Below are 25,675 nucleotides of genomic sequence, written 5' to 3'. Positions count from 1 at the left end.
CGGATGTCAGGAGCTCCTTAGCCAGTCCGGCCGTGCCTTGGAGCGCTGCTCGGGGCGGCTGGCAGGGCAGCGCTGCCCAGCCCGGGGCTGCAGTGCCCGCCTGGGTGGCACACGCTGCTGCCCGGGGCTCAGCTGCCTCCAGAGCTCAGAGCCTGCAGCGGCCGCCAGGTAAACAAGCAAATCCCTGCTCTCGCAGGGAACAGGTTGCTTTTCAACAAAGAACTGTTAAGATCCTGCCTCTCCCGGCAGGGCGAATCTGCTCCGAGGCACGGCACGGAGCGGCTCGCCCGTGTGCTTATCGCGCCGAGGCAAACACAAAGCGACACAGGCTGCAAGGAAGTTGTTTTATACTTACCAGCAGCATTGATATTTTCCTCACAGGAGTACCAGATCCCAGTGTGGAAATACCTGAAAAGGAAGCGGTCATCTCCCGTCTCCCAGCTGTAATGAACCACATTCTGGTTCGTCTCATTTGCAGTCTCATTCCCGCCGTAGTTGAGGCAGTTTGTCTTCTTCTCTTTCCCACAGCTCGGCTTGGGGACCCTCTGTGTGCCCTCGCACCAGTGGGTCGTGATAAAAGCTGTTGTAGAGAAGAGGAGAGCCATCAGATTCAGACTCACTGCTAGCAGGGCTCTGCATCTTCGATTTGTCTTCATGGTAAATCCGCCCTCCCTCCCCCTCCTGCTGAGAGAAGAAGTCAAAGGGGTTTGTTTTATTTGGGAGGGGGGGTGGTTTCAAAGCCTCTCACGATTCAGAATCCAGTTGTCCAGGCACCAAAACTCTCAGCTTCTTCCACTGTGCTGCTGAAGCGGCGAAGGAAGCGCTGCAGCCAGACTCCCATTCTTGCCGTTCACTTGAAGCCCAGCCTTTGTACGTTAGAGCAGCAGCTGCCGGCGCGCCGCTCTCTCGCAGCCGCGGAGCTTCAGCGCGCTGAGCGGAGCGGAGCGGCTCTGCCTGCCGAGGAGCACCACGAGCGAGTGAACATCTGCTCGCCTAGCGCACATCATCCTCCCGAGGGGCTCCGCAGCCTCCTCCGCTGGGAGACACCTGCAGGCTGCCAGGCTCGCTGTCCCCTGCTCCCGTAGGATGGGCAGGAGGAGGCAGGGACAGCTGCCACCCGCTGCCACCCGCTGCCACCGGCCCCGGCACCGCTCGGAGCCCACTGCAGCACGCCGGGCTGGGGGAGGCGTCACGGCTCAGTCCCGAAAAGAATTATTATTAGTAGTATGTGGAGCTGGGAAAGGCATTTTTCATATAGTGCAGGGTAGAGATTCGTCCAGGAGGAGGAGGAGGGATGGAGTGGTACTTTAGCATTTCTGCTCTGAGCTAGAGAGTAGTAAATCCAGGGGCTGATTCTGCTTTTGCCATAATGGTGTAAATCTCTTTCTTCAGAGGCTCGCTCTGGCAGCCCCAGAGGAGTTTAGATCTAAAAGAGTGTGATGTGTGAAACCCCCATCTTTCCCCACACCAAGTGCAGCCCCTTTCCCAGGCTTTCATTCCCAGGCACGGCGCTCGCAGATGTTCTGGTTGAAGTGGGTCTGGAGGAAATTTTGTAGGTCCTGGTTTGGGCAGATGGACACAACTAATTAGAGCAAACCCTGGGCTTTACTCACCAGATGGCAATGCTGTGAGCACTTAATACTGAATATCCCATTTCCAAAGAGAAGCGCATTGTCCTCTCATGGTGGTCAGCTGGCTCGTAGAGTTTCTGACCCCTCTGTGCATTGCTCAGAGCTCTCTGGTGATCACTGAGTGCCACGAGGAGCAGATGATGGTGGTGGAGGTGCAACCCATGAGCCCCTGTGTCCAGCACTGAGGTTGGCCACACTTGTCACGCAACAGTTCAGTTCCTTGGTACAGGAATGCAATTTTCTGTGCTGAAGGAGCTGGTTGGGCTTTGGCCTGAGTGGCTTTTTCTTGCAGCCTAGTTTGGCCTCCCTGCAGGGGCTGTGGGGCTGCTGGTGGCCTCTCAGAGCAGTCCAGCAGTGGTTTCCAGCAAGCCCTTGAAATGACCATGTGGCCAGGCAAGCTCACAGGCACAGGCAGGACAGGGCTCCTGGACCCCACAGGCAGAGCTCACCCTGTGCTGGACTGCCTGCATATGATATGTGGGGAAGGTTCTCCAGCTCCTTGAGGAAAGCCAGGAAGGATGAGGTGAAGTTTCTCCTTAAGGCTTCAGGACCTGTTCCTTCCTTCCTGCTGCCCTCTCACAGTGGGACTCATTATGGCTCTTGTTGCCTGTCCTGCATGGCTGAGCCCAGCTGTTGATGAGATTTTCCACTGTTTATCCACTCACTTGGCTTTGGTCATTTTTTGTTATAAGTAAACTGGATAGTTCATAGAAAACCTTTGTGAGAAAACTCCCAGGGCTCTGTGAGAACAACTGTGATGGCAGCTCTGTGGGGTTGGTGCAATAACTTTGTACCTCAGACCCTTCCCTACCCAAGAGCCTTCACCTTGCCTGCTGCTGCCTGTGCCCCATGAGTGCCACCTCCTCAGTGCCAGGTTTCTGCATGCTCTGCACTCTTGTGCCTCTCCTTGTCCTGTTGGAATTCCATTTCACTTCCCTCCGTTCCAGCTCTTTAAGCATTACATCTCACAGCCAAATAATCAGCATCCTTCCCTTGGTTTTAATTGCATGCCAGAAATAGAGGTGATAGCTATTCCGAGGACCACAGGATTATTACTTCAATTCTTTTTATGTTGCAGGACATTTACTCAGTAATGCATTTATGTGTTCCTGTGTTTCTCAGGGTTATCCACTTGCTAAGAGGAATAAACAAAGCACTTGAAACTTTGACAGAAAGCCTTCACAAGAAAGCTGGTGCTGTTCTTCAGGACTGTCTTTCAAGTGGCTGCCAGCATCTGAATCATCACACTTCTCCAAGTGTGAATACAGGTCTTTACAGCTCTTTTCTCACCAATTTCCTCTACCTATTGCCCTGTGGATTGTGTTTTCTCGCCTGCAGCACCAACACCTGCACACTCTGCTTTACCCTGTGCCCATCTTCATGAGGGGTGGGCATCCAAGACTTTTGTTATCTGGGATAATTTTGTCCTAAATACTTATTACATTTTGTTTTGACTCCTAATCCTAAAAGATATTTCTATTTCTATTTCTGTTCCTCCTTATCTTCTTCATTATTGTTTTTCAGGCTGACAGACCTGTTGAGAACAGAAATGGTGGCAGTAAATAAAGGAGAAAAAGGGCAAAATAAAGCAGAAGTTTGGTTTCTTTTGGGATACAGAGCTTTTAGAATCTTCAGCATTTAAAAATACTGAGCACATAGTAAAATATCAGTCAGAGAATTATTTAATATGAACAGTTTTCTTTTTCCTAAAGGAAGTCAGGGTTTTTTTCATTGTTAGACTCCTCTGGCTGCGTAAGTTGGGATTACTTGAAAAGAAGGAAACTGCTCTGTGCTATAGTCATGCTGTAATACTCCAATGACTTCTCTTTATATAATCTTTGTTTATCAGATTTGTTGTGTATAAAAATGGAAAGATCATACATATGTTGCAGAAGGCAGTTCAGATGCCTGGATTAAGCAGTATTTATGTGGTATTATCTTCAATGATAATGTAGAAGGGTTTGAATGCTAGAGAGAAGTAGTTTTCAGGTTGTGGCTGCAAGAATCTTTAAAAACCTTTTTGCAGCAATAACTTTTCTCTGATGTTGTGAGAAAAACTATCTTCACAGGTTATAGATAATCCCTTTTCCTTTAGTATTTCTTATAGGATCAGTGTAAACTGTTATTACTTAGTATTTCCTTGCCTACAAAAAGAATTTGACCCAGAGGATTTAAAATAACGATAGCTTTTGCAAAGAGAATGTCTCAATCAGGCTCTGTTTTTCACTAGTGGCAAACAGAAGCACCATTCACAGAAATGAGAGGAAGCTCTACTTTTGGGTCCTCTGGTGCTGATGGGGACATGGTGAGCTCAGTCTGGGTGTTTATTTGGAACCAGCAGTGTCAAATCAATGGGATTATGTGCTGGGTTTAAATCAACATTTTAAACCTCCTAACATTTAAAACTCTAGCTTTTATTTAAATTCTCATTTCTTACAGTTCTGTCCTCCTGGGCTTCCTCATGTGTTTGCTTTGTCCTTTTCAGCTGTCACTGGACTGCACTTCCTGGCTCCTCCTGCCACTTTGGACTGGACCTCTCCTGGCAGCTCCTCTTTGCTTTTCCTCGGCACCACAGAGCCACAGAATTCACTTTCTCAATCCATTTGTCTGGCAAATGGCTCAAAATCTCCTTTGCTAGCTGGAATTTTCCTCCCTTGACATAGAGCCCTGCATAGAGCCTCTTTCTCTTGTTCTCTTACCATGATAAATATGAATTATTGGTGTTCCCCCAGTATACCTCCCCTGTCTCTGCTCTGTCCAGCAAAACAGGAAGTTTCTCCTTACCTCAGTAGCTTAACAGGTTTTATTTTGACATTTGGAGAAGAGGGCTGGGATGGAAATGCTGTCCATATTTCCCCCAGATTGTGTTACCCAACTGTGCATAGTTTGTGTTCTCTCCACACCCGGGCTCCCCTTTGCTGTTTTCACCCTGGTTTTGTTTTTCTCTCCGAGCTCTGACCCAAGGCAGTCTGTTCAGCAGTGATGCTTGGCACTCTGAGCACACAGGCTGGGCTGTGCAGCCCTGCTCATCTGAGAGATGCTGCTGAGAGACAATCCTGATTTTTTTACAGATATTAAGCCCTCAGCAAACGGGCAGCCCTGCTGTGGTCTCTGTGAAGGTGGGCTGAATATTGATACCACAGGAAATCCTGGGCTGCAGTTTAACTTATGACTTGGAGTGTGTCTTTCATGTACTTTGCTTGTGGGCATTTAGTCAAGGACAAGAAGATTGCTCTGGAAATTCTCCCTGTTCCTAAACCAACCAGGCAAAAAATGGTTTCTGACAGTACTGTAGCAAAGACCTTTAGCAGTCTTGACAGAAATGAAAGTGGTAAAATAAACCGTTGGTTCTCCCATAAAAATTTCCTTGGTCCAGTGTCACTGGGCAGCAGACAAGACATCCCTGCCTGCCCTCTGCAGAGGAGCTGCTCTGGATGTTGTGATCTCTTGTCAGCATTGCTCATCCTGCCTTGGGTTGTGTCCCTGCAGGCACTCTGTGTGACACAAGGGTCCCTGCACTCCCTGCCTGTCCCAAACAGCAGCAGAGCCATCACCCAGCACTGCTCCTGGTGGAAAAACCGGCTGGGACTGGGCTGCCAGCTGATTTGTACTTAGCTGCTGTCTGCCTTTAATTCTTGCAGCAGCTGATGGAGAGGAAGGGAGATGAAAAGAAGTGACAGGTCTGAGTCATGTTGTGATTCGAGTCTGGGAGAGCTGAGTGGCTAAGTTGCCTGGAGAGGCAGCCCAAAAGGTCAGGGCTGAGCAAGCAGGATATTCCCGAGGCAATTCCCAACAGGCCATTTACATGTGCCCACCTATGGTGGGAGTGAGTTAAATGGAATGTTATTCTACTTTTGATCCTGAATTCGAAATTTTTCTGTCTCAGAGTTACAAGAGTTATTTCCTCACAATTGACAGCTGGATTGGATCGAGATGAAAGTTTAATTAATATTTAGCACTCTTTGTTAAGGCTAACTTGGATATGTCTACGTTATCACAAGAAGCTACAGGCCCACTTAAGAAGGACTCTAAAAGCAGAACTCACTTAATTCTTTATTGCTGCAATTAAAGATGCATTCTTGCACATCAAAGCCTTAATGGCAGCTCAAGAGTCTTTCAATATTCCTGGGCACCCTGGCCTGCCATAAAAGCAGCCCCAGAGCAAAAGTGGCCACAACAAACAGAGCAATGCTGAGAAATGTCAAAGGGTTCATTACCCAAACATGCTCTTTTATAACCCAGGCATCTGATTTCCATATTCATATAAAGTTATGTACTGTCATATCCCACTGGGCTTTTGGAAGTGCCTAATCCACTAACTACAGATGAATTAATTTACATTACTTCCTTGTACGGGTTTTAAAGACATTTTTTCTGTTCTCATATCAATCTATTTTTAAGGACAGGAGCTAGAACATTTAAATGTCTGTAGTTTTCAGTTTCTGCCTGGCAAAGGAGTAAACTGTGTGCATTTGGTGTCATTTATATGAAGAATAATGTTGCTTATTTGTATGTCCATGTATTTCTTCCCCATAATTAGGATTCATCCATATGTCCAGGCATTTTAAGTGGTAGATTATGATTTGCAGTGAGATTTTAGTTCAGAAAGGGGTGATCAGGCAGATTTGTTTGAACAAGCTCTGTACCTGGAGGTTCCTATTTCTGTATATTCTCTGCAGAATTCCCTGTGCAAAATGGAGAGCTGGAAAATAGACTTTACCAGCACAGGAGAGGCTGTTTCTGTGCAGAGATGGCTTTTTGCTGGGGCCATGCAGATTGCAGAGAGTGAGAGCACCTTGTGTTCCAAGCTGAGGAATCAATACCCCCTGGGATGTGCCCATGATCTGGGTGGTGATGCTGAAGGTGAGAGCCAAGTTTGGCTGCCACAGGCAGGTAGGATGGTCAGGCTGCCTCTGGAAGCTGAACTGGACACTGCATTTGGTGTACATTGAGACAGAAGTTCTAGAACACAGCGAGTTTATACTTACAGCCAGCAGGTTTGAAACATTTCAGTACCAATTTGAGCAGAAGGGTCTCCCCCAGGAGCAGTGCAGAAGACAAAGGAACCAAACTAAAAATCAGGAGATCAATACTAAAAGCAAAACATAGTGGAAAAGATGTCTCTCCATGGCAAAGCCAGGTAATTGCATAAGTGTTCCAAGGGGAAGAGAAAAGGTCAACGGGCGGATGACAGGCACAGAAAGCTTCTGCCTAGCAGGGGCAGCATCTCACTGTGCACTGGAAGAAAAGTGAATGAGTATGCAAAAGTGGCTGAGAAAATGCCAAAGTGCCTGAGAAGGCCTGGGTAAGACTATCCCAAAATGACACATGGAGTCACAGGGAGAGACATCCTCCAAACTGCGGGACTTCTGAGGCAGCACCAAACTCGGCAGAGCGCTGGGAACGATGTCAAATTTAACAATGAAGTTGTAGCAGATGGCAGAAGAGGGAGGCAAGGCCAGGACTTGGCAGAAAGAGGGAAAATGTTAGCCATCAGCCTGTCTGGAGAGCAGCAGGAGGGAGGAGATATATGAGCAACCTGGAGGACGAGCAGGACGCTCAGCAGAATGAAAGCACAGCAGAGAGCAGAGAAGGACAGTGCAGTGGAGGGCTGGTTTGAAGACCACAGTGTGATAAAAATACAGAGCTGCAGCTGCCTGGTATCAAAGACCACTCTCACATGTCTGTGTAACTCCATGGCCTCAGCAGAGGGGGAAATGAGAGAGCAATTCTTCAAAAGAAAAATGCTATGAATCTTCTGGGAGCTTAAATGGGAATGAAGCTCCAGGAGGAAAAAGTTCAGCAGTATCATCCTGACTGCTCAGCTTGGGAGCTGGGGTTGTATTCCCAGCTTCTCAGCTGGTCATGAATATTTCCTCTTTCCAACCCCTTCCTTGACTGAGTTTGGGATGGGGAAAAGTCCTTTCTAGTCTCTGTATATCAGGTAGGGAAGACTCTACCTTTCCACTTGACCTCTGAGGCTGTGTGCATCTTTGAGGAGATCTTCCTTTCCTCCACCACTGGTAGTCCCCACATCATTCAGATTTCACAGACCCCTGCTTTTTGTGTGAGACAGAGACTGCAGGATTTGATACAGAGATAGAGCACTAAGTTAAAATAGTTTATGTTTGGCAGGGAGAATGCATTTACTTTAAACCTCTGCTCTGTCTTTAAATAGGCCTCATGCTGTTGATTCAGGTGTCTGATCAAAAAATGAAGGATAATATAATTAAAAAAAAAAAAATCAGATATTGCCCCAGACCTTCCTCAAGTCAGCCCTTAACACCACTAAATGCAGTGACACCAGCAGAGCTTGAGCTGGCAGTGCCCTCATGGCTCTACTTTATTCCAGCACTGAGGATCTGTAAATCAAGGGGAAGCTGCTGTGCCCCCTGGCTCTGGGGTGAGCAGGGTGGCTGCACTGGGACAGTGGTGGCTGACAGGGTGGCCTTGGCTCTGAACAAAGGGCTGAGTTTATCCTGAGCCAATCACCAACATTAAAATCCCCAGACAGAGCCATTTCTGTGGTAACAGCTAAATTACAGCCCGTGCACTGCAGGAAACCAAATTAGGGCTCCATGAGCAGTGTTTACTTGGGCAATTCCACTTAACCTTGCCATCTTTTAATTGCTTTTATATCTTGATTTAGTAATTTCTGATTTTTTAAAAATAGTGTCATTTATTGAGAAACACTGCAAGAAACATGAGCTGAGCAATTTTCTGTTTCTGCAGTTTTGTACTGTAATAGCAACAGAATAATCTGTATGCAAATTCTTTAAACAATAAATATCTCTCTCTGGTTTGGTTATTTATTATCTTTGCAGCAGTTCATTTTCAGAAAAGAGTACCACCTTCACAAGACACTGAATTGATCTGCAGCCAAAGTAGTGGTTTTAGTTACTTCTTGATTTTGTAAGAAAAGAGATAAAACATAAAGTAATAATGCAGGAAACACTTAAAATGGTAATTCATCAAGCTAAAGATCTCAGTTTGATTGGAGAGTGAAATGCTGGGCTGTATATTAATGTCAGCCCTTAAAAATTGCAAACAGCAATAAACTTCTAATGAAATATACTTCACAGGAAAAATTAACCTATAATCCAGCCTGTTAGTGTCATGGAACAGATAATTAAATTTCTTGCCTTTTTGTCAATGCAGCAACATGTAACTCTTCTCAAATGTTCGGGTAATCAACAGTTTTTATGCTAGTCTTTATAATTTGCTCTTTGAAAAATGGTCTTATTATTATTTCTTCTGTTCTTACGAAGTCTTCATTAAAAAGTTGGGTTTTTGGAGTCACAGTCCCACAGGTGATGTAGCATAGAAACAAAGCTCACTCAAGAGATGATGCAGGTTTGTGCTTTATTTTCATGCGACGCTTTTTTAGAAAAGTAAAAAAGAAGTTTATTTTGAAAGAAGTGGAGCCACTTAGTACCACATGAAGGGAAAGAAACAGCAAAGTTTATCAGCATAGATTCTTCACTGCTATGACTGCTCTGGGCCTTCTTTGCAAGGTGGTATCATGGTCATGGGAGAAAAATCAATGATCAAAGGCAGTGCTTGCCATGCCAAAATTACCTCTTGGAATGCAGGGAAATGAATTAAGGAGTCACTGAGGGCAGCTGCCTACACCAATGCCACCCTACTCCTGTGGAAATGGAGGGTGGAGGAATTGCTCTTGTTCTCTACCAGGATTTTCAGGCTTTACAAAATGCAGCACGTGCTTCAAAATGAGGTGGTTTACAAGGATTTTCAATCACCATCTCACATTTGGCTTCAAGCTGCCATAAACTGGAATATCTTAATATAAACTGAGAATAGTCCTCAAAGGTGGCAGTTACACAATTCCCTCCCATGTCCCCATTGTAAGAATTTTTTTCTCGGGTGTTTCTTTTGTTTAATGTTGTCTGTGCTGCTTTCTACAACAGTTTAACTGCTTTATTGGCAATGAGGAAGGACATAAAATCTGTTATTGCAAGTGAGAAAGAAACATATGCTCTATGCTTAATGTGCAGCTGGAAAATATGCATTAAAATAACTTTTTTAAAGCCCTTCACATTCAATGGCCTTTTATTTCCCTTCTTTTCTGTGCATCCCTGAACAATTGCTGGCACTGCCATAGCAGGTTGGACCATGGTGCTAATAATGCCAAGGTTGTGGGTTTGATCCCCATATGGGCCATTCATTCAGAGCTGGACTTGTTGGTCCTTGTGGGTCCCTTGCAGCTCAGGATATTCTGATTCTGGGAAATCAGTGTCAGGGGAAGGGATAGGAGTTGCTGAGGCTACCTGGAGCTGTGGAATGGACAAGCAAGAGGACATTTTCCTGCATAGGAACATGTCTAGAAATCAAGACATGGAACTCATCTGAATCAATGGGGAGTAAAATAAGGATAAATGTGAGGTGCAGGAGCTCCCTACAGTAGCCTTAAAACCAAGGCCTCTGATGGGGAGCTGTCCTTGCAAATCCAAGCCCTGGGCAAAGCTGTGTGAGGGGGTGCTGGACAAAGAGCCCTTGGCCCTGCAGGGGACTGAGGTTCTGGGCTGCCTGTCCTCCCCACAGCCACTGCAGCTCCCTGCCTGCTGCCAGAATCACTCCCTGGCTGCCTCCCTCTGCCTCCCCAGCTTGGCTTGGGGAGGCTGAGACTTGCTAGGCACTTGTCATATCAGCCCATGAAAATGCCCTTTTCCTCTTCGCTTCCAAATCCTCTCTGGGCCCAGCATCTCACGGGTGCTTGCAACCAGGCATTTCCCCATTAATTATCAACTAACTAATAATGAGCACTGGGTCCTTGCTGCCCAGCTTCAATGCACAGGTGTGCTCACCCTGCACTTTGCTCAGTATTCAGCAATATCAATCTTACAATCCAACACTGAAGCACTGCACTGCAATATTGTCCAGCCAGGAGCTAATGAGACAGGAATAAACCGAGCAAGTGGGCTGCAACACCCAAATGAGGCACTGGCCGGGACCCAGGGAGAGAATTGCCTCGACAGAACACAGGTACAGAGATTCCTGAGTCACTTCTGCTTTTCCACGGTGCTTTGTTGCCACCCGATGGCCTCGCACAAGGTTGCAAGAATGAAACTGGGAAAGGGGCATTCTTTGAGAAATGTCTTGCATTTCATTAAAACCACTGAGAGCTTTTGAAAACAGCTTCTCAGATCAATGTCTTTTCATGCTCTGCTGACACAAGGCTCTGCTTCACAGGTAGTAAGTGATTTTTTTTCCAGTGTGACAGCAGTGATTGCAATATACACAACAACTACATTATATTTGTATTTAGAAGGAATTTCTCTTGTCTTTTGCAATTTCCTTCCTTAAGAGGACAAGATACCTGGAGGGTGATGGTGGTGTCAGGCCTGGGATTGTCACTAATGTGGTAATGCTGTGGTGCTTGATCCATGCAATCTGATATTCCTCTGTTTGCCAAGATAAATGCTACAGTTGCTCCTCACCCTGGCCCTCCTGACCACAGGAACACATCTGCCTTGTGTGAAATAATCACTGTCCTGCTTCAGATGTAGTGTTGAACCCCAGCGATGCCCAGCAGGCACCCTGGACAATCCTGACCACTATTCACAAATCCTTTTGTCTCTTTCCCCATTTCTCTTACTATTTGTCCAGCCTACCTTTCTCTGTCTTTTCCCTTTTTCCACTCCAATCCCCTCTCATTTAAATAATTCACCCCTAATTTTCTTCTCCCTAAAGGTGCTGGTTTTTCCTTCATGCATGCACAGCTCTTGCATTTTGGACACCCTGACTAGGTGATGTTGGGGCTGTACATTGTCAGTGATGCTGCTGCTCTTGCAAAGCTCTGCTCCCCAGAAGGCTCCCAGTGCTCCCTCCAACCATTTTTTGGGGTCTGGCTGTTTCCCACATCACTGCCTCCTAAGCACTGGTGAAAGCCAGGCATTCCAGCTGGTTTAGCCACATCAGAAGCTTTTACAGAAGTTAAAACACTGAGGCTGAAATGGTTTGGAACTAAGGGCTCTCCATGGCTTGCTCCTGGAAAATCCTGGTGGATTTCCTGGTGGAAGGGTGAGCTCTGCCTTGGGAGCACTGATGTGGCTGAAAAAGGGAGTGCAGGTCACCTCGTGACTGCTCCTGGGTGAGGATATGATGAAAGGCAAGGACAGGACTGTCTCCTGCTTTTGGTGTAGGTGGATGAAGATGCTGCAAAGGGCCTGTTTGTTTTCTGGGGTGCTCTAAAGTGTTTTTTGAATCCACAACTGGAGAACTTCTTCTGAGGGCACCACAACCACCATCAGGTCACATTGCTCAGCTTCCTCGCTGCCACGCAGGATGAGCTGGGTGGGGGGCTCTGATTCCCTCTGGAAAACAAATGCACTCACTCAAACCCCCTCAGGCTGATGAGCTTTTCCCCACTGAGTTTCCCTCGTCCTTCCTGCCACAGCTGCCCAGAGACCCAGTGCTCAGGAACCCACAGCCATGAAAGCTGCTGCCTGCATCCTCACTTGAACTGAATCTTTGACTGAATTTAAACAGATTCCTGAGGGAACTTGTGATGATTTCTCCTCCTCCTCTTCTCAGCCAGTTGCTGAGAAGCTCAGAGCTGGCAGCAGGGGACGTGGAGCAGTGTTGACAGTGGCACAGCTGTTTGGTTCGGGGAGCAGCTGCTCAGCCAGGTTCAGTCCCTGCCTCTCAAGCCATTTCCCCAGGAGCATCTTCCCTGCTCAGGGCTCTGGGCCAAAGGCAGTGACAGAAGTGCAGCCACTTCAGGGCTGCTTGATCCCTGCAGCTCAGCTCCTCACACTGGAGTGAGCAAGGCTTCCTGGCAATCTGCTTTTTCCACCTGCCCCATGCTCCTGTGGATACCCAGCATGCTGAAAACCAATTAAGTACAGTAAAAAAAAAGTTACCAGTGTGTCTGGCAGCACAGCAGCAGGGCAGCAGGAATACTGAAAGATCTGACTGATTTTCCAGGTAAGGAAAGGCAGGGTTAAAGCTGCCACAGCAAAGGCTATAGAGGAGATGAGGGCAGTAACCAGCCAGAGCGATGTGTCACCTGGAAAGAACAGAAGCAGCAAAACTTCTCAGAGACACTGTAGGGACCAAGCACTCACTGCTGCTGCCTTTTTCAGCCTGGAAATGAAACTTCAGGTAAGTTTAATATAGGAGATAACATAAAAGGGATATTTATTGGAGCTCCAGGGGCAGTTATGGAAGAATGTCCACAAAAGCCCAACCCCAACAGGGGTGAATACAGTTTTATAGGTTTTAGGAAATTAGCAGAATTAATCAAAAACACCAATTGGGAGGACAAGTGGTGATGTGATTCCCCCCAGGTTAAGCCCCTTCTCTTCTCTGGAGCCTCCCAGCCCTATTACTAGTTGCACTTATTGATGACAATGTGTGTTGAGGATTTTGTTCTCAACCTTGGTTCCCAGGAAGAACCAAGACAGGAGAGAAGTCCTGTGCCCCCTGGGCCTTAGAGCTCTGCAATGGCTTTGTCTTTCTAGCAGGGGGAAAGGGTAGGCAAAAGTTCTGGCAAGGTTACAAATATAGAAAAGATAAAGGGCAAAAATCACTCCGGCATCACTGCAGTCAGCCTGAACCCTGCACGGCTGCTCTCTCACCCACCCTGGTGAGATCCTTCACTGGCAAACTCCAGGGGAGTGAGGGGCTGCACTCCTGAGTGTTCCTGCTTCACCTCTCCCAAGGAATAAATGGGCAGCATGTTTGCAAACAAGGCAGGAGATGTGGGATGGAAACAAAAGGAAGAGCTGCTGGGTGTCCTTCTTGGGCATGTCCACTGCAGGGGAAAGGAGGAAGGGAGGAAGGGAGGAAGGGAGGAAGGGAGGAAGGGAGGAAGGGAGGAAGAGAGGAAGGGAGGAAGGGAGGAAGGAAGGGAGGAAGGGAGGAAGGAAGGAAGGAAGGAAGGAAGGAAGGAAGGAAGGAAGGAAGGAAGGAAGGAAGGAAGGAAGGAAGGAAGGAAGGAAGGAAGGAAGGCTCTTACCCTGTGCCCTCACACACAGTGTGGGGCTGAAGCTGCTGCTCCTGTTGATGGCCTCCACGTGTGCCTGAGCCCTCACACAGTACTCAGCTCCTGCCTCCATGGTGTCCAGGTGAACCACGGAGCTCACCTCTCTCACCACCTTCTGCTTCACCTGCCACAGGCACAGGAGAGAAAACATCAGGACACAGGGCAAGGATCTCACAGCCAACAGGAGCGCTATTGTGGTGCTTGCCCAGAGAGAAAACGAGGCAGCAGCAGGAGGTGTCAGGGAGGTTTGTGTGACTGGAACAAAAGAGGGACAAGAGCAGCAAACAAGGAAGCACAGTGGAGTGCAGAGTGAGCCCACACATGTGTGGTAGGGCAGGAGGAGATGGAAGGAAGGAGTTGTGAGCCAAAGAGTCATAATGATGATGTTGGACCACAACGCTAGGCCAGACCCTACTCCTCGGTAGGAGGTGATGTCTGAGGTCTTGACCGATCTGGATTTTTTCTGGGTGTAATGGATACCAAAATCATGCCAGTGCCAGAACCAGGCTGTGATAGGGGTGTGAAAGCTGTGCCAGAGAGCTCAGATGGGCTGGACTGGGCTGGTGAGGGGTGAGGGAATTTGGTGTGGGTGACTCTAACACACTCCAGCAAGGCTTAAACAGCAAATGAACACCAGGACATTATTTCATTGCCACAAATAGGTCTGCATCCACTGCTAGCAAAATGAATTTGCTATTTGCAGTCTCCCCAGCCATGAGAGAACAGGTAACAGCTACCCAGCTGCTCCTCTTTCTGTGCTGCAGATGCAAAGCCTGTGCTCACAGAAGGCCTGATCAGCCTCCAGCTCCACACACAGATGGACACCTCCTGCCAGCCAGGACACCTCCTACCAAAATATCCTTCTCCACAGTAGCATCATCTTGGGAGCCATTAGTTTGAAAAGATTTCAAGGGCAAAATCAGGTCTGTGACGGCCTGGGGTGACCTCTTGCAAAAATGTCAAATGAGACATGTCAAATATAACAATCATTAAAAAAAATTATAGGAGTCCCAGCACATGACTTGTATTGACCAGCAAACCTGATGCTTCTGCTGGTCTGGTTAGATAAAAAGTGGTCTGAAATTTGGAATTATTGTTTAGGTTATTAGGATCACATATTGAAGGAGAGTTAATATTTTATTCATAAAAGGCAATCAGATACAAACCTATTGATTTTTTTAAGGTGTCAGAAAGCTCATGGACAAGGTTGATCTCATTTACTTGCATTTTATAGTGAGCAGTCCTGCTCCTGATGCCTCCTTATAGACCAAAGGCTTTTGTATGGATAAATTGCTAATTCAGAGCGGCAGAAAGTCATGGTGGGGACTCACGTATTATTATAGGTGATCAGGAAGAAAAATGAAAACTGATAGATGCTGCTGGTACTAAAAAGCCATTTCTCAATACTAAAGATGACAGACAACTGTGAAGAACAGCAAGTGGATGTTGTAATAAAGAGACAAACGCAATTCAACACAGATAAATGTGAAATTATGCTCATGAGGATTTTTCTCCCACATTTTCACAACATCCTCCATCAGAAACAGGAACTTGGGGTTCAGGTTTCACGGGATAGTCAGTTCTGTGGCAGTCACATTAACAGCTGCTGGAGAGACAAGGGAGTGGGAAGACTTGTTTTGTTTTATGGTGCTGACACAAAGTGTTCCTGCACCTTGGGCTGTGCAGGTTTACTCCCTGCTCACCCTGGTGAAGACAAAAATAGCTGTGAGGGCTTCCACAGGGAACAGCAAAGTAGTCTGGGAGCCCTTGGCCTGGAAAAAGATACAGAATATAAAAGCAATAGAGTGGTAGGGATAGTGAATGGGGAATAACTGTTCTCTCTCTCATCCCCAAATCAAGGCTAGCCTGCACAACAATTAAGCTGCAGAACTCCTCATTGCAGGAAGTTGTATATGACAGAAGCTGACATAGATTGAAAACCAGAATAGACAAATTAATGGAACAAAAATCCATCAAGGACTATGAATGTTGCAATTTCTGGCTCAGAAAACTGAGAAAGGTCTGTCAGCACCTCAGTGTGACACCTTAACTGTGGTCTGAACAAACCAGATGATGTTCAGAGAGGAAAGTCAGCATAAAGACCTTTGGTTCCTGACTTCGGATTTCCATCTGTAGTTGAGGTAACTGGGAGGTACCTCTCCTTTTCCCAGGGAAGGAAATGTGCAAAGAACAGAGAAACTTCTCCACAACGGTGAGAGTACTCCACTGCTGTGTGCAGGTAAGGTGGCACAAACCACTGCAGGCAGGTCCTTCAGCCCCACAGCAGGAGCCCCACAGTGAAATAATGAGAATCAATCAAGCAGAGATGAAGCTCTGCACTGTACATTAATGGACTGGGCAGTTCAAGGCAGTACAGAGCACTACCACCAGGCCCTGGGCAATGTCTGTGTGCATTCCTTTTGGGAACTCTGTTATTGCCTAAAGCCCTGAGGGTAAAACTCACCCTGCTCTCTTGGCCCTTCTTCCAGTAGAGCACGTGGAACTGGAAGGCAGGGCCCATGTCTGCCAGCTCCACCAGCAAATGGTGCCCATCTGCCACGACCTTCAGCACAGGGGGGGTCAGGGAAGCTGCCAACACAGAGAGAGCACCATTATCAACCCCTAAATCACCCCTTTTTCCCAGGCAGGAGAGGAAGGGAAGCTGCCATCACGAGTGGAGTTAAATCAACCTAACAATCAACCTGGTTGCTTCAGTGGGGCAGCAGCTTCTCTCTGCTCGTCCTGCCTGTGTGTCCAAACACAGCAGCAGACTTCCAGCAGGAGAAGAACCATGACAGGCATTGCAAACAGCAGTTTGGCAATAGCTGAGCAGCACAGAACTTGAAAGGGTTGGAATTTTCTCCAGTGGAGGAGCTGTCTGGCCTGAGGGTGCCACGTGAGCAGCTGCAGCAGAACCAGCTGGGGCACAAAGCTGGGACAGCACATCAGGTCAGCTCCTGTGCTCCTGGGCATGAGCTCAGCGCTGACACATGGAACAGGGGCTGAGAAACCACTGCTTGTCATGGGAATTTTGGCAGTTAATCAAAGGTAAAGGAAGAAACATTCTGAGCCTCAGGATAATTCACATGAATCCTGATTTTCTTTAAGTATCTGCAATGGTTTTAGATGGACTTGGGCTGATGATCTGCTGTGACTTCAGTTTTTGCAAATGTATGCAAGTAAATCTGTAGGCAATTTGCTTCCTGCTTACTTTGATATTCCAAGCTTGGTTTTGTCTGGGATTCTGCTGTGAGGAATATTAGTGAAATAATGAGAATCAATCAAGCAGAGATGAAGCTCTGCACTGTACATTTATGGACTGGGCAGTTCAAGGCAGTACAGAGATCATATTTGCATTATTTATCTGTGCCATTATTCACACTTATCTATGCCATTATTTACCACTCTGTTGTAGCTGAAACCAGTTTCAACCTCTTTGCTTTCAAGGAAGGAAGGAGAGTGATGTACAGTGCCATACAGAAGAGATGTTCTTAATAGAATTTGCTCTTACACCCAGTGAATTGCCACTAATACTGAGAAATATGAAAACATAAAATCCAAGCCATGTACATGATGAGTGTGCCACGAGTCAGAGGCCTGGAAATCTACTTTGTACTTTTAAATGAAAAGCTGAATAAAAACCCCCATGAAAATCTCCTTAGCACCACATCTCAAATTTTTTTAAAAAGTGGTATCATTTGGAGGTTAAAAACAAATATTGTGCTAATGTATTAACAAAAGGACATTGCAAGATGCAACTGCTAAACAAACAGGAGCATTTCTACTTAGCTCTGTGCTGACACACTGGATACCAACTAAATATTTGAACGTTGATAAATGAAGAAGTAAGGCTGACTAAATTGCTGGGTTTGGGAAGATCTTTTCCAAGTGTTTTCCATGTGTTATCACACTCGATGTGACTCCACACCTACGGCTCTGCCACTGGGGCTGTGCAGTGTGGGAGTGCTGTGGGCTGTGCTGCTGCCCTGCCTGGCTGGGATCCCCTTACACAACCTGTTTGGATCCTTGAGCTCCTCTCAGACTCACTGCCAGCTTTCCTAGGAGATGTGAAAGCAGGGACAAGGCAAAGCAATCAGCAAAAATGCGTAAGGCCAAGAACTTACAGTGACTTCTCTTTGTCTTTTAAACATCTGTCATATTCACATTGAATCCCAGTGCAAGCTGTATCCTCTGAACTTTCACAGCTTAGTCAGAGCTGTGAAAGTTCAGTCACAGCTTTGGGGTCCCTAAGACACAGGACAAAGCTGCCAAATACTTCAGTGAACCATGGGAAATCTGCTGCTTTTGTTCATGTCAATCTCAGGAATATCCTGACCCTGTCTGTGCCTGACAGCGTGGCCTGTGCCTCAACTCTGTGCCTCCACAGCTGCTGGAAAAGGGAAGGATTTTTTATCTAAAGCACCACAAAGGATATACTTCCACACCAAGAGACACATTTACCAGCTCAGGTGGCACTTCTGATGGTGCTGCTTTGACTGAGAGCTCTGTGTGTGTGAGGACTGCTCCCTCATGAAGTAGTGAAGAACTTCCAAAGACTGATAAATGTTTGATATTTGGGTCAGTTCTGGTCTAGGACAGACGATTTCTCCCCTGGCTCAAGCTGATGAATGCTGCCCATACCAGACTGAGAGTTGCACTCTAACAGTGACCACAGCAGAGGTTTCCCACCACAGATTTTATTGCTGAAAGCAGTTGAGCACATGGCAGAGAACAGAGGTAATGATTCCAGAGAAACCCTGGGAATACTATGCTGATTTTAGGCTGCAACGTGACCTTTGTGTTGAGCTGGGCCTGAGGCTTTGCAGGAGTTGGAAGGACATGGAGAAAATACCCTGCACTGCCAGGATGAGAGCAATGCTGTGGTTTCCATTTTTCTCTCCTTGTCTGAGGCTACTTCATATATTTGACACTGTGGGAGGAGAGAACCATGCTCAGAAGGGAGTGGGATTTCCAGGACAGCATGAGGCAGAGGGTGACAGGGTTGTTTCCTAGAGTGAGAATTTCCATAGGATCAAGTTCTGGACCCTTGGAAATGACTACCTGACTTGGATTAAATGACAGCAAGCCTAGTTGAACAGAAATCTTTAAATTTAAGGGTAAGAATGACCAACTTGCCAAAAGAAATTGCTGCAGTCACCTTGCCTATCTTTGAAAGCCTTGAAATTCAAGCCCAGATGAATTTGGCTCTGCCTCAGGACAAACTCCTGTCCAAGAACATTGTCTAAGAGGGAAACCCCCCCAGCCCAGCGTTTGAGGAGCTGAGAACCAGGATGTGCTGTGTGCCATGCAAGGGACACAAACCCACACCTGCGGAATCCCTCAGCGCCAAACACCCAGAATGTCACCCAGAAAGGGTAATTTGGGAGCAGACTCACTGGTGACGCGGTTGAAGAAGCCTGTCAGGCTGCCCCAGGGCGAGCTGGTGGCACCGAGCAGGGCCCTGACGCGCAGCCTGTAGGGCACGGAGGCCGAGATGTCCTCGGTGAGGTTGCACACGGTGGCTGTGCTGAGGGAGCACTCCGAGCTGGGGATCCAGCTCCCGTTGGCGTATTCCCGCTCGTATTCCCTGCCGAGGGCAGCAAGCAGACAGGCAGCAGGCTGACAAGTGTGCCTGTGAAGATCTAAGTGATTGCTTAGTGAGCTCTTTCCTGGTAAAACCTGTGCTGGGATATGCTGAGGAGCAGAAAGGCCTTGCAAAGTGAGGGTCTTGCTGCCCTTGTAAAACCCTTGCTCACTTCTGTTATTCTGGCTAACTAGAAAAGCATTCTGGGAATGACTCAGCTAAACTACAGGTGAAGAACAAGTTACATAATTGTAAAACAATTATTAGAACCAATAAATGCTCACACTGTGGGGCTGTGGTTGGGCACACCTGATGTTCCTATCTGGTCTGTGGTGTTGGTTAAACACATTTGTTGTGCCTCACAAGCATGCAAACTCAGAACAAACTGACAGCTTAAGAACCCTGGATTTTTGCAATAAAGTGTCTTCGCCACACCATGGTGGAGATCATGTGTTTAACACTGCAGGGATACACTGGGGCAGGAACACCACAATTGTATAGAACCATTATGGGTGTGTTTAGATCTTGTCTGGAGAAAATCACCCCAAGCTGAGTTCATGAGCCAAATGCAGATATTGTGGGAGGTGGGCACAGCCCAGGCAGTGGGAATGCACCAATCCTGCCCACTCATTTGACATGATCATCCCTGATATGGCTGAATTCCAAAGCCACATTGTAATCCCAGTCAGAGCTCGAGAGCTATCAGAAACCTCCTGTGGGGTGTGTTAAATGTTTAAAATGTTTACACAAAATAAATCTCAAATGTTTTCTCCTTCCTCTTCTAAACAAACTCTTGCTAATCTTCCTCACTTTTGAATGCTTGCATAGAGGCAGATTTCTTATATGGAATCAATACACACTTTGGATTCCTCAGGTATTCATTAACCTGCAAACAGTCCCAGAATTGGAGCAAAAGAAATTTTTCCACAATTTTTGATTAATAGTACTAAAGCATCAAACTTCTCTTAGGCTTGCGAACTGAATATACTCAAAACATCCAAAAATGTAGGATTTTAAGTTGAGACCAACAATGTTCAAAGAGCAAAGAAGAATAAAAAAATCCAGAAGTTACCCCTGAAACTCAACTGAGTATCTCACAGTTGCTCCCGGAACAATCACAGGACTCCAAGTTAGGAAGTGTTTCATGTTGGTTGAAAGAATGGAGATGTTCTGAGGTGCTGGCAAGAAAGCATCTGTTCCTAAAATTCCCAGCAAAAGAAAGAAAATAAAAGGATATATTAGGAAAAGAAAAAAAAAAGCTTAGAACAATAGTTTATTAATAGAATAAACTTATTGAATGCTCTATAACTGAAATTATTACATCCCTCTGAGATCTCCAAATCATGAGAGTGGGATGGTGGTTCATTTCACCCTGTGGTATCCTGACGTAAAATCCTTGGCCGTGTTTGGAGCACAGGAGGCAGGATTCCCCATGGACACATCCTGCAGTGTGGGAGCAGACTTTTCTCTGTTCTGCTTCTTTCCAGACCCAAGGAAATCCCACTGGCTCTGCTCAGCAGGGAATTGTTCCCAAAGAACCACTGGGAGTGAGGAATGTTCACCAGTGGTGAACACTCTCCCCAAAACAAGGAAACTGTGCTATCACAATATGTTACCTAAAGGTTATTTTTAAATTAAATTTATTTCACTTAACCAAGTTTATCATCCAATACTCTTTAACTGCCACTAAAAAACAGGGTGTCTTCTTCTCAGACATGTTTACAAAGTTAACCAGTCAATGGCAGTTGTTCTACCCAGGATCAAAACCAGGCTGACAAGTCCATGAGCAGTTTCTTAAAGCATTGGAACGATATCTATCTTCTTTCGGCTCTTAAAATATTCCCTGTGTCCTATCTTTCTAAAATCACTAAAGATGTGAGGAGCATTTATTCCAACTCTCTTATGATCCTTTGGCATAAGTCATACAGGCCTGTTGGCACAATGCTCAGCTGTCCTCTGAAGTAAAATTCAGGTTTCTCTGGGATAAGAGATTTCCTTCCTTGTCCCTTGGAAGAGTCACTCTCTGCCATATCAGCAGTTCCATCACTTCTGGAAGGTTGAGGGTCCATACACTCAGAGCACTTTTAGTCTTTAAAAAATAAAAAAAGGAAACTCTGTAGTGACTTTCACACTGCATCTTAAGCACCCATTTGGTCTCCTGTGTTCTCCATGCTGCTCAACATTCAGATTTCTTGCTACTTTTCCTTGTGCTTTGTTCCCACGTTAATTCTGGGACTTGGCACACCTGAGAGTGTGAATTCCATAGCAGATTTCATTTACATGAGCAAACTGCTTTTCCACATGACTCACAGACACAATGAGCTTCCAGCTCTGAACAGGGGTGAACTGCACTGAGGGTTTTCCTGTTTTTTTAGGTCTTGAATTTAGGGCATTTTTGATATAAATTTTTGGCATTCAACAGTAATAAGCCCTATATTATTAAACTGTACAGAAACCCATTTTAAAAGAATATAGCCCTGAATTGGACTATCAGTCTTCTAGTGGCCCAAGGGTTATTTTGTATCTGGTTCAGAGCAATGTTCATTTCCTGGCTTTGCTTGGCTTAGTGCACTGTTTTCCTGTCAAAACCAGTGAGTCTTCTACTGGCACAGTGACTGTCACCTCACTTCAGCTGCATCACAAAAATTCATCTAGAAATTAAGGATTCTTTCCTCGTTTCACTGGGAGAAACTCTGTACACAATAAAAGTGTGCCTTTATAAAAACAGCTCACTGATTTAAGTTTCTGTCTGGCATTACATGCTGAAATTTATAGTTTGAAAGAGAAGTTCATCCTTTCCAGGATACTTTTGATCTAGACATAATCCTGTGTCACAGCCAAGCAAATTATATTCATGGTTTTCCCCACCCATCTGTTGCAACAGCCCACAGAACAACTGCAACAAATACAAGTTTAACAGTGGGAGGAAAGACAATTCTAGGTTACATAAACAGGGTAGCACTGAGCATAAACAGTGAAATGTTGTTTCAGGACTAAAATAATCCATTAACTCTGTGCATTTGGAAGGAAAAAGCAACAACAGCCATGCAAAGTGCAGGAGACAACTGGACAGAGAGCACAGGCAGGACTCAAGGGCTGAGAGCCTAGGGCTGCCAGAATTCCCATTTGATTTTGGACTCACCAGCAGCCTCACAGGAAAAGCCAAACTACTTTCATTCAAGCCAGGGTATTGACTCTCACCCTAATGTCTCCAGTCATGCCAAAGAAAAGACATTTTCTCTGCAAATGGCATTTTTGTCTCCTACCCTATCAGCAGTGTACTCCATTTAATTTGTTACACAAAGAATACATTTCCATTTAGAATGATGGTGACCCTTTAAATTTAGTATTTTTATCCTCCTGGTGTTAGAGAATTACAATTAAAAAAAATCATGGTCAAGTCCACTACATTTGTCTGTCTCACTTTTCAGTTTAAAATGTCTTAAATAAACCCTGATAAAGTTCCATTCCTCTAGGATAGCTTTGGATATCCTTCTTGCTCTGTGAATATAGAACACAATAGTATTTCATCATTATTTGGTGTTACTTCATCCCTATTACCACCATTACCTACTGCTGAGTGAACACTAATATTAATACAATCACCTCTTTATTCATAATATCCTCTCCTTTCAGGGGTTCAACAAACAGAAGAAACAGCAGCCCCAGAACTGGTGCTGCACAGTGTTCAGAGGTGCTTTACCTCATTTGTGCTTTTCCTTAAAATTTTGTATCTAGGGCTGAGAATTCCTTCCCCACTGTACTAACAAGCACTGGCTTTTAACTTCTAAGCATTGTATAATTTCATCTCCTTTTGCTGATCTGGAGCACAACAATGCCACCAGCTTTTTGTATCTTGGAGTATGGTCTGACTCTCCCTCTGAGGAAATTTCAGTGAAGGGGAATCTGACAGGGGAATTCCAAATTCTAAATACTGGTACAAGAAAATAATGTCAATAACATCCTGAGAAGATAACACAAATTCTTTGTAAGCTAAATGTAGAAAATGAAAGCCATACATCTCTAAGTCAAAGAAACAGCAATGTAGACAAGGATAATTAATTATGCTGAAGTCTCTTTGGCTAGAACTGCAACCTGCAGGCTCTGGGGACATGCCCTCCCTCAGCTGCTGATGACACAAAGTCCCAGCTAAAGGCAAGACCCCAGCACATCTCCCTGGGCTGTTTTTGCCCCCAGCAGCCAGGGATCAAACCGAAACTCTGGGCTAGACAGGAACTCACTGTCTGCTAACCTGGAGTGTGCTCTGCACAGCCACAGGGGCAGCTCAGGGCATAAACATTCCACCAAAGAAATGCTCTTTGCTCAGGAAGCAGACTGGGACACGAATTTTTGTATTTCAGGGCAAGGCCAAGAGAATGGCAGAGTGTGAGTTATCCCACCTTTCCCTCCTGTCTGTCCCAGTGTGAGAGAGGCTGGCAGGGCTCCTGCCTGCAAACAGCACTCAGGGGGGCAAGGCCTTGAACAAAAATACAGGAAAAATAACCACAAATTGCTTTAAAGAACCGTTGTCCAGCCGTGTCATCTTTTAAAACACATTTGCCTTCATCTTCCTTATTTCACAGAATAAACTTGCTGAGCATAAACCACTTGATGCTGTCAGTGGATTCTGTCCTTGGCATGTAAAAACTATAAATAATGAGGAAGCTATAAACTGTTTTTGTTTTGTCTCTGAGGCAGAGGGAAAAAATGGAGCATGAGACAACCAGAATATTGTTGATACAACCTAAAATGGCACATTTAGAAAACCTGGGCTGGGGAAAATCCAAGCACACTGGCAAGCCATGTTTGCTTTTTAGAGGACCAACATTGCAAACACTGAAATTTAGTCAGGAGATCTGAGATCAGACTCCTCTGAGATGTGTCTGGTGTTGAGTATTTTCTTGGAGAAGCAGATTATGAATCACAGAATCTCCTTCCAGGGTAAAGGAGACCCTCAGTGAAGTGATTTGAGCTATTAATTAGCACTTTGTATCGTTCCTCTCTGACCCTGCACCCACTCCACAGGCAGAGCATCCTTGAGCTCAGAGTGATCAGTGCTGATGACTTGAGAGTTCAGCTTCTCCCAGAACAGCAGAGCAGACACAAATTGAGTAATACTTAAATTCCTTCAAACTGAAATTTCCCTTTAGAGCTCAGAATTCACCTGCAGAACAGAATTTACAGATTGCCTTTTTCATTTGCTCATTCTAATACTCATTTTAGAAAAAGATCTAAAGTTCAAGCTCACCTGACCTTGTGCTATTTGGCTCAAGTGCTGCAGAGGCATCTCTAACAAAAGGACAAAAGACTTCATTCGTCACAACCTCTCTGTCTCCTTCTCAAGTCAATGAAGGTATTTTAGTCATTTACCTGTGAGATTTAGTGCACTCAGAACGCAGAGGAAGAAGCAGATGGGCTTTGGTGGCATTTTCTCAGGCTTTTCCCCCATTCACATCCTGTTGCACAGCTCAGGAGTTTCCCCTGCCAGCCAGGGAGCCTTTCCTGAGCCAGCCATGGTGGGCAGTGAAATTAAATGTGGGAACTGCTCCCTGCCTGGCTGCAGAGATGCACAAACACGGTTTGGGAGGGTGGAGCTCAGGGAGTGCCCAGCTGATCTGCTGCCAGCAGCTCTTGCAGGTCTGTGCAGCTCTGCTGGATGGGGCAGTTCTGCTTCTCTCAGGGAGACATTCTGTGCATTAAACAGAGGCCCTAGAAGGAGGAAAAATCTGAACCAAGTCACTGAGGGAGAAATTCCCTCTGATTTAGGGGAAGACTTGAAGCCTTGCAAAAGTGACCAATGTGTGTAGAAGCTCTATTTTCTGGAGGTTTCTCCAGGACCTTTTTAGTGCACAGTGCTTGTTTAAGGATTTACCAACATTGCAGAACCACAGTGTGGGAGTGGAGGGAGGGGAAAACCACATTTTTGGGGGGCAGTGTGTGGGTGCCATTCCCAGGATGGGAACATGTCTAGGAACTGCTGTCATCCCAGCTCCCTCCCAGCTCAAAACCAGACTCCTTTTGGAGCCATGTGGCTGCAGAGCTGCTGGGAAGCAGCTGAAGGGTGAATGTGGCTGAGCTGGTGGTGAATGGAGTGATTCTGAACCTGCAACTGCTTTGTTGGGCAGTGCAAAATTCAGTGTATTTATGGATCAGCAGAAATCAGCTGGGAGTTTCCTGCTGCTGGGAAATGATCTGAGGTCCCTGCCCTGCCCTTCAGTGGCACCAAGAGCTGTGGACGAGGTGACAGAAGAAAATAAATTGCTAGAGGGAGAAGCACTGTAATAAAACACAGTGTTGAGTTCTTCTGAGAGAAATTATGGTACTACCTGAAAGAAACTCTTTGCTGTATATCTCGAGAACACCTTTAAAGCTCTTTAAAGGTAAGAAGTTTGGTCAGGACAGACAATGGACACCTGAAAGAGCTCTTTAAATTCAGGAGTTTTGAATGTTAGC

At 45.9% G+C, this 25,675-nt stretch overlaps 2 protein-coding genes across 3 annotated transcripts in view; both read right to left on the bottom strand.

Annotated features, from left to right (window-relative positions):
- GSG1L (GSG1 like) overlaps nt 1-1,133 on the bottom strand; it is a 53,567-nt gene extending 52,434 nt beyond the window's left edge. The window contains exon 1 of one of the 2 annotated variants that reach the window (XM_085074929.1): nt 356-1,133. In XM_085074929.1, coding sequence (XP_084931055.1) covers nt 356-656 — 301 coding nt within the window. In that variant the 5' untranslated portion in view covers nt 657-1,133. The remainder of the gene's footprint in view (nt 1-355) is intronic. The other variant, XM_085074928.1, reaches the window with a different exon arrangement.
- Nucleotides 1,134-8,989: 7,856 nt separating this feature from the next.
- Nucleotides 8,990-24,727, bottom strand: IL20RB (interleukin 20 receptor subunit beta). Its single transcript, XM_085074927.1, has 7 exons — nt 24,595-24,727; nt 20,295-20,432; nt 19,035-19,225; nt 16,103-16,227; nt 13,612-13,762; nt 12,515-12,660; nt 8,990-11,965 (listed from the first exon to the last, which is right to left on the bottom strand). Exons 1-7 carry the CDS (start codon nt 24,669-24,671, stop codon nt 11,840-11,842), a joined length of 954 nt encoding a protein of 317 aa, XP_084931053.1. The 5' UTR covers nt 24,672-24,727; the 3' UTR covers nt 8,990-11,839.
- Between the last annotated feature and the right edge of the window lie 948 nt (nt 24,728-25,675).

Source organism: Lichenostomus cassidix, chromosome 14 (assembly GCF_008360975.1).
Source record: "Lichenostomus cassidix isolate B80296 chromosome 14, HeHo_3.0, whole genome shotgun sequence".
NCBI classification, from domain to species: domain Eukaryota; kingdom Metazoa; phylum Chordata; class Aves; order Passeriformes; family Meliphagidae; genus Lichenostomus; species Lichenostomus cassidix.
The sequence above is the reverse complement of the archived record's forward strand: the minus strand, read 5'-3'. Positions and strand labels throughout refer to the sequence as shown.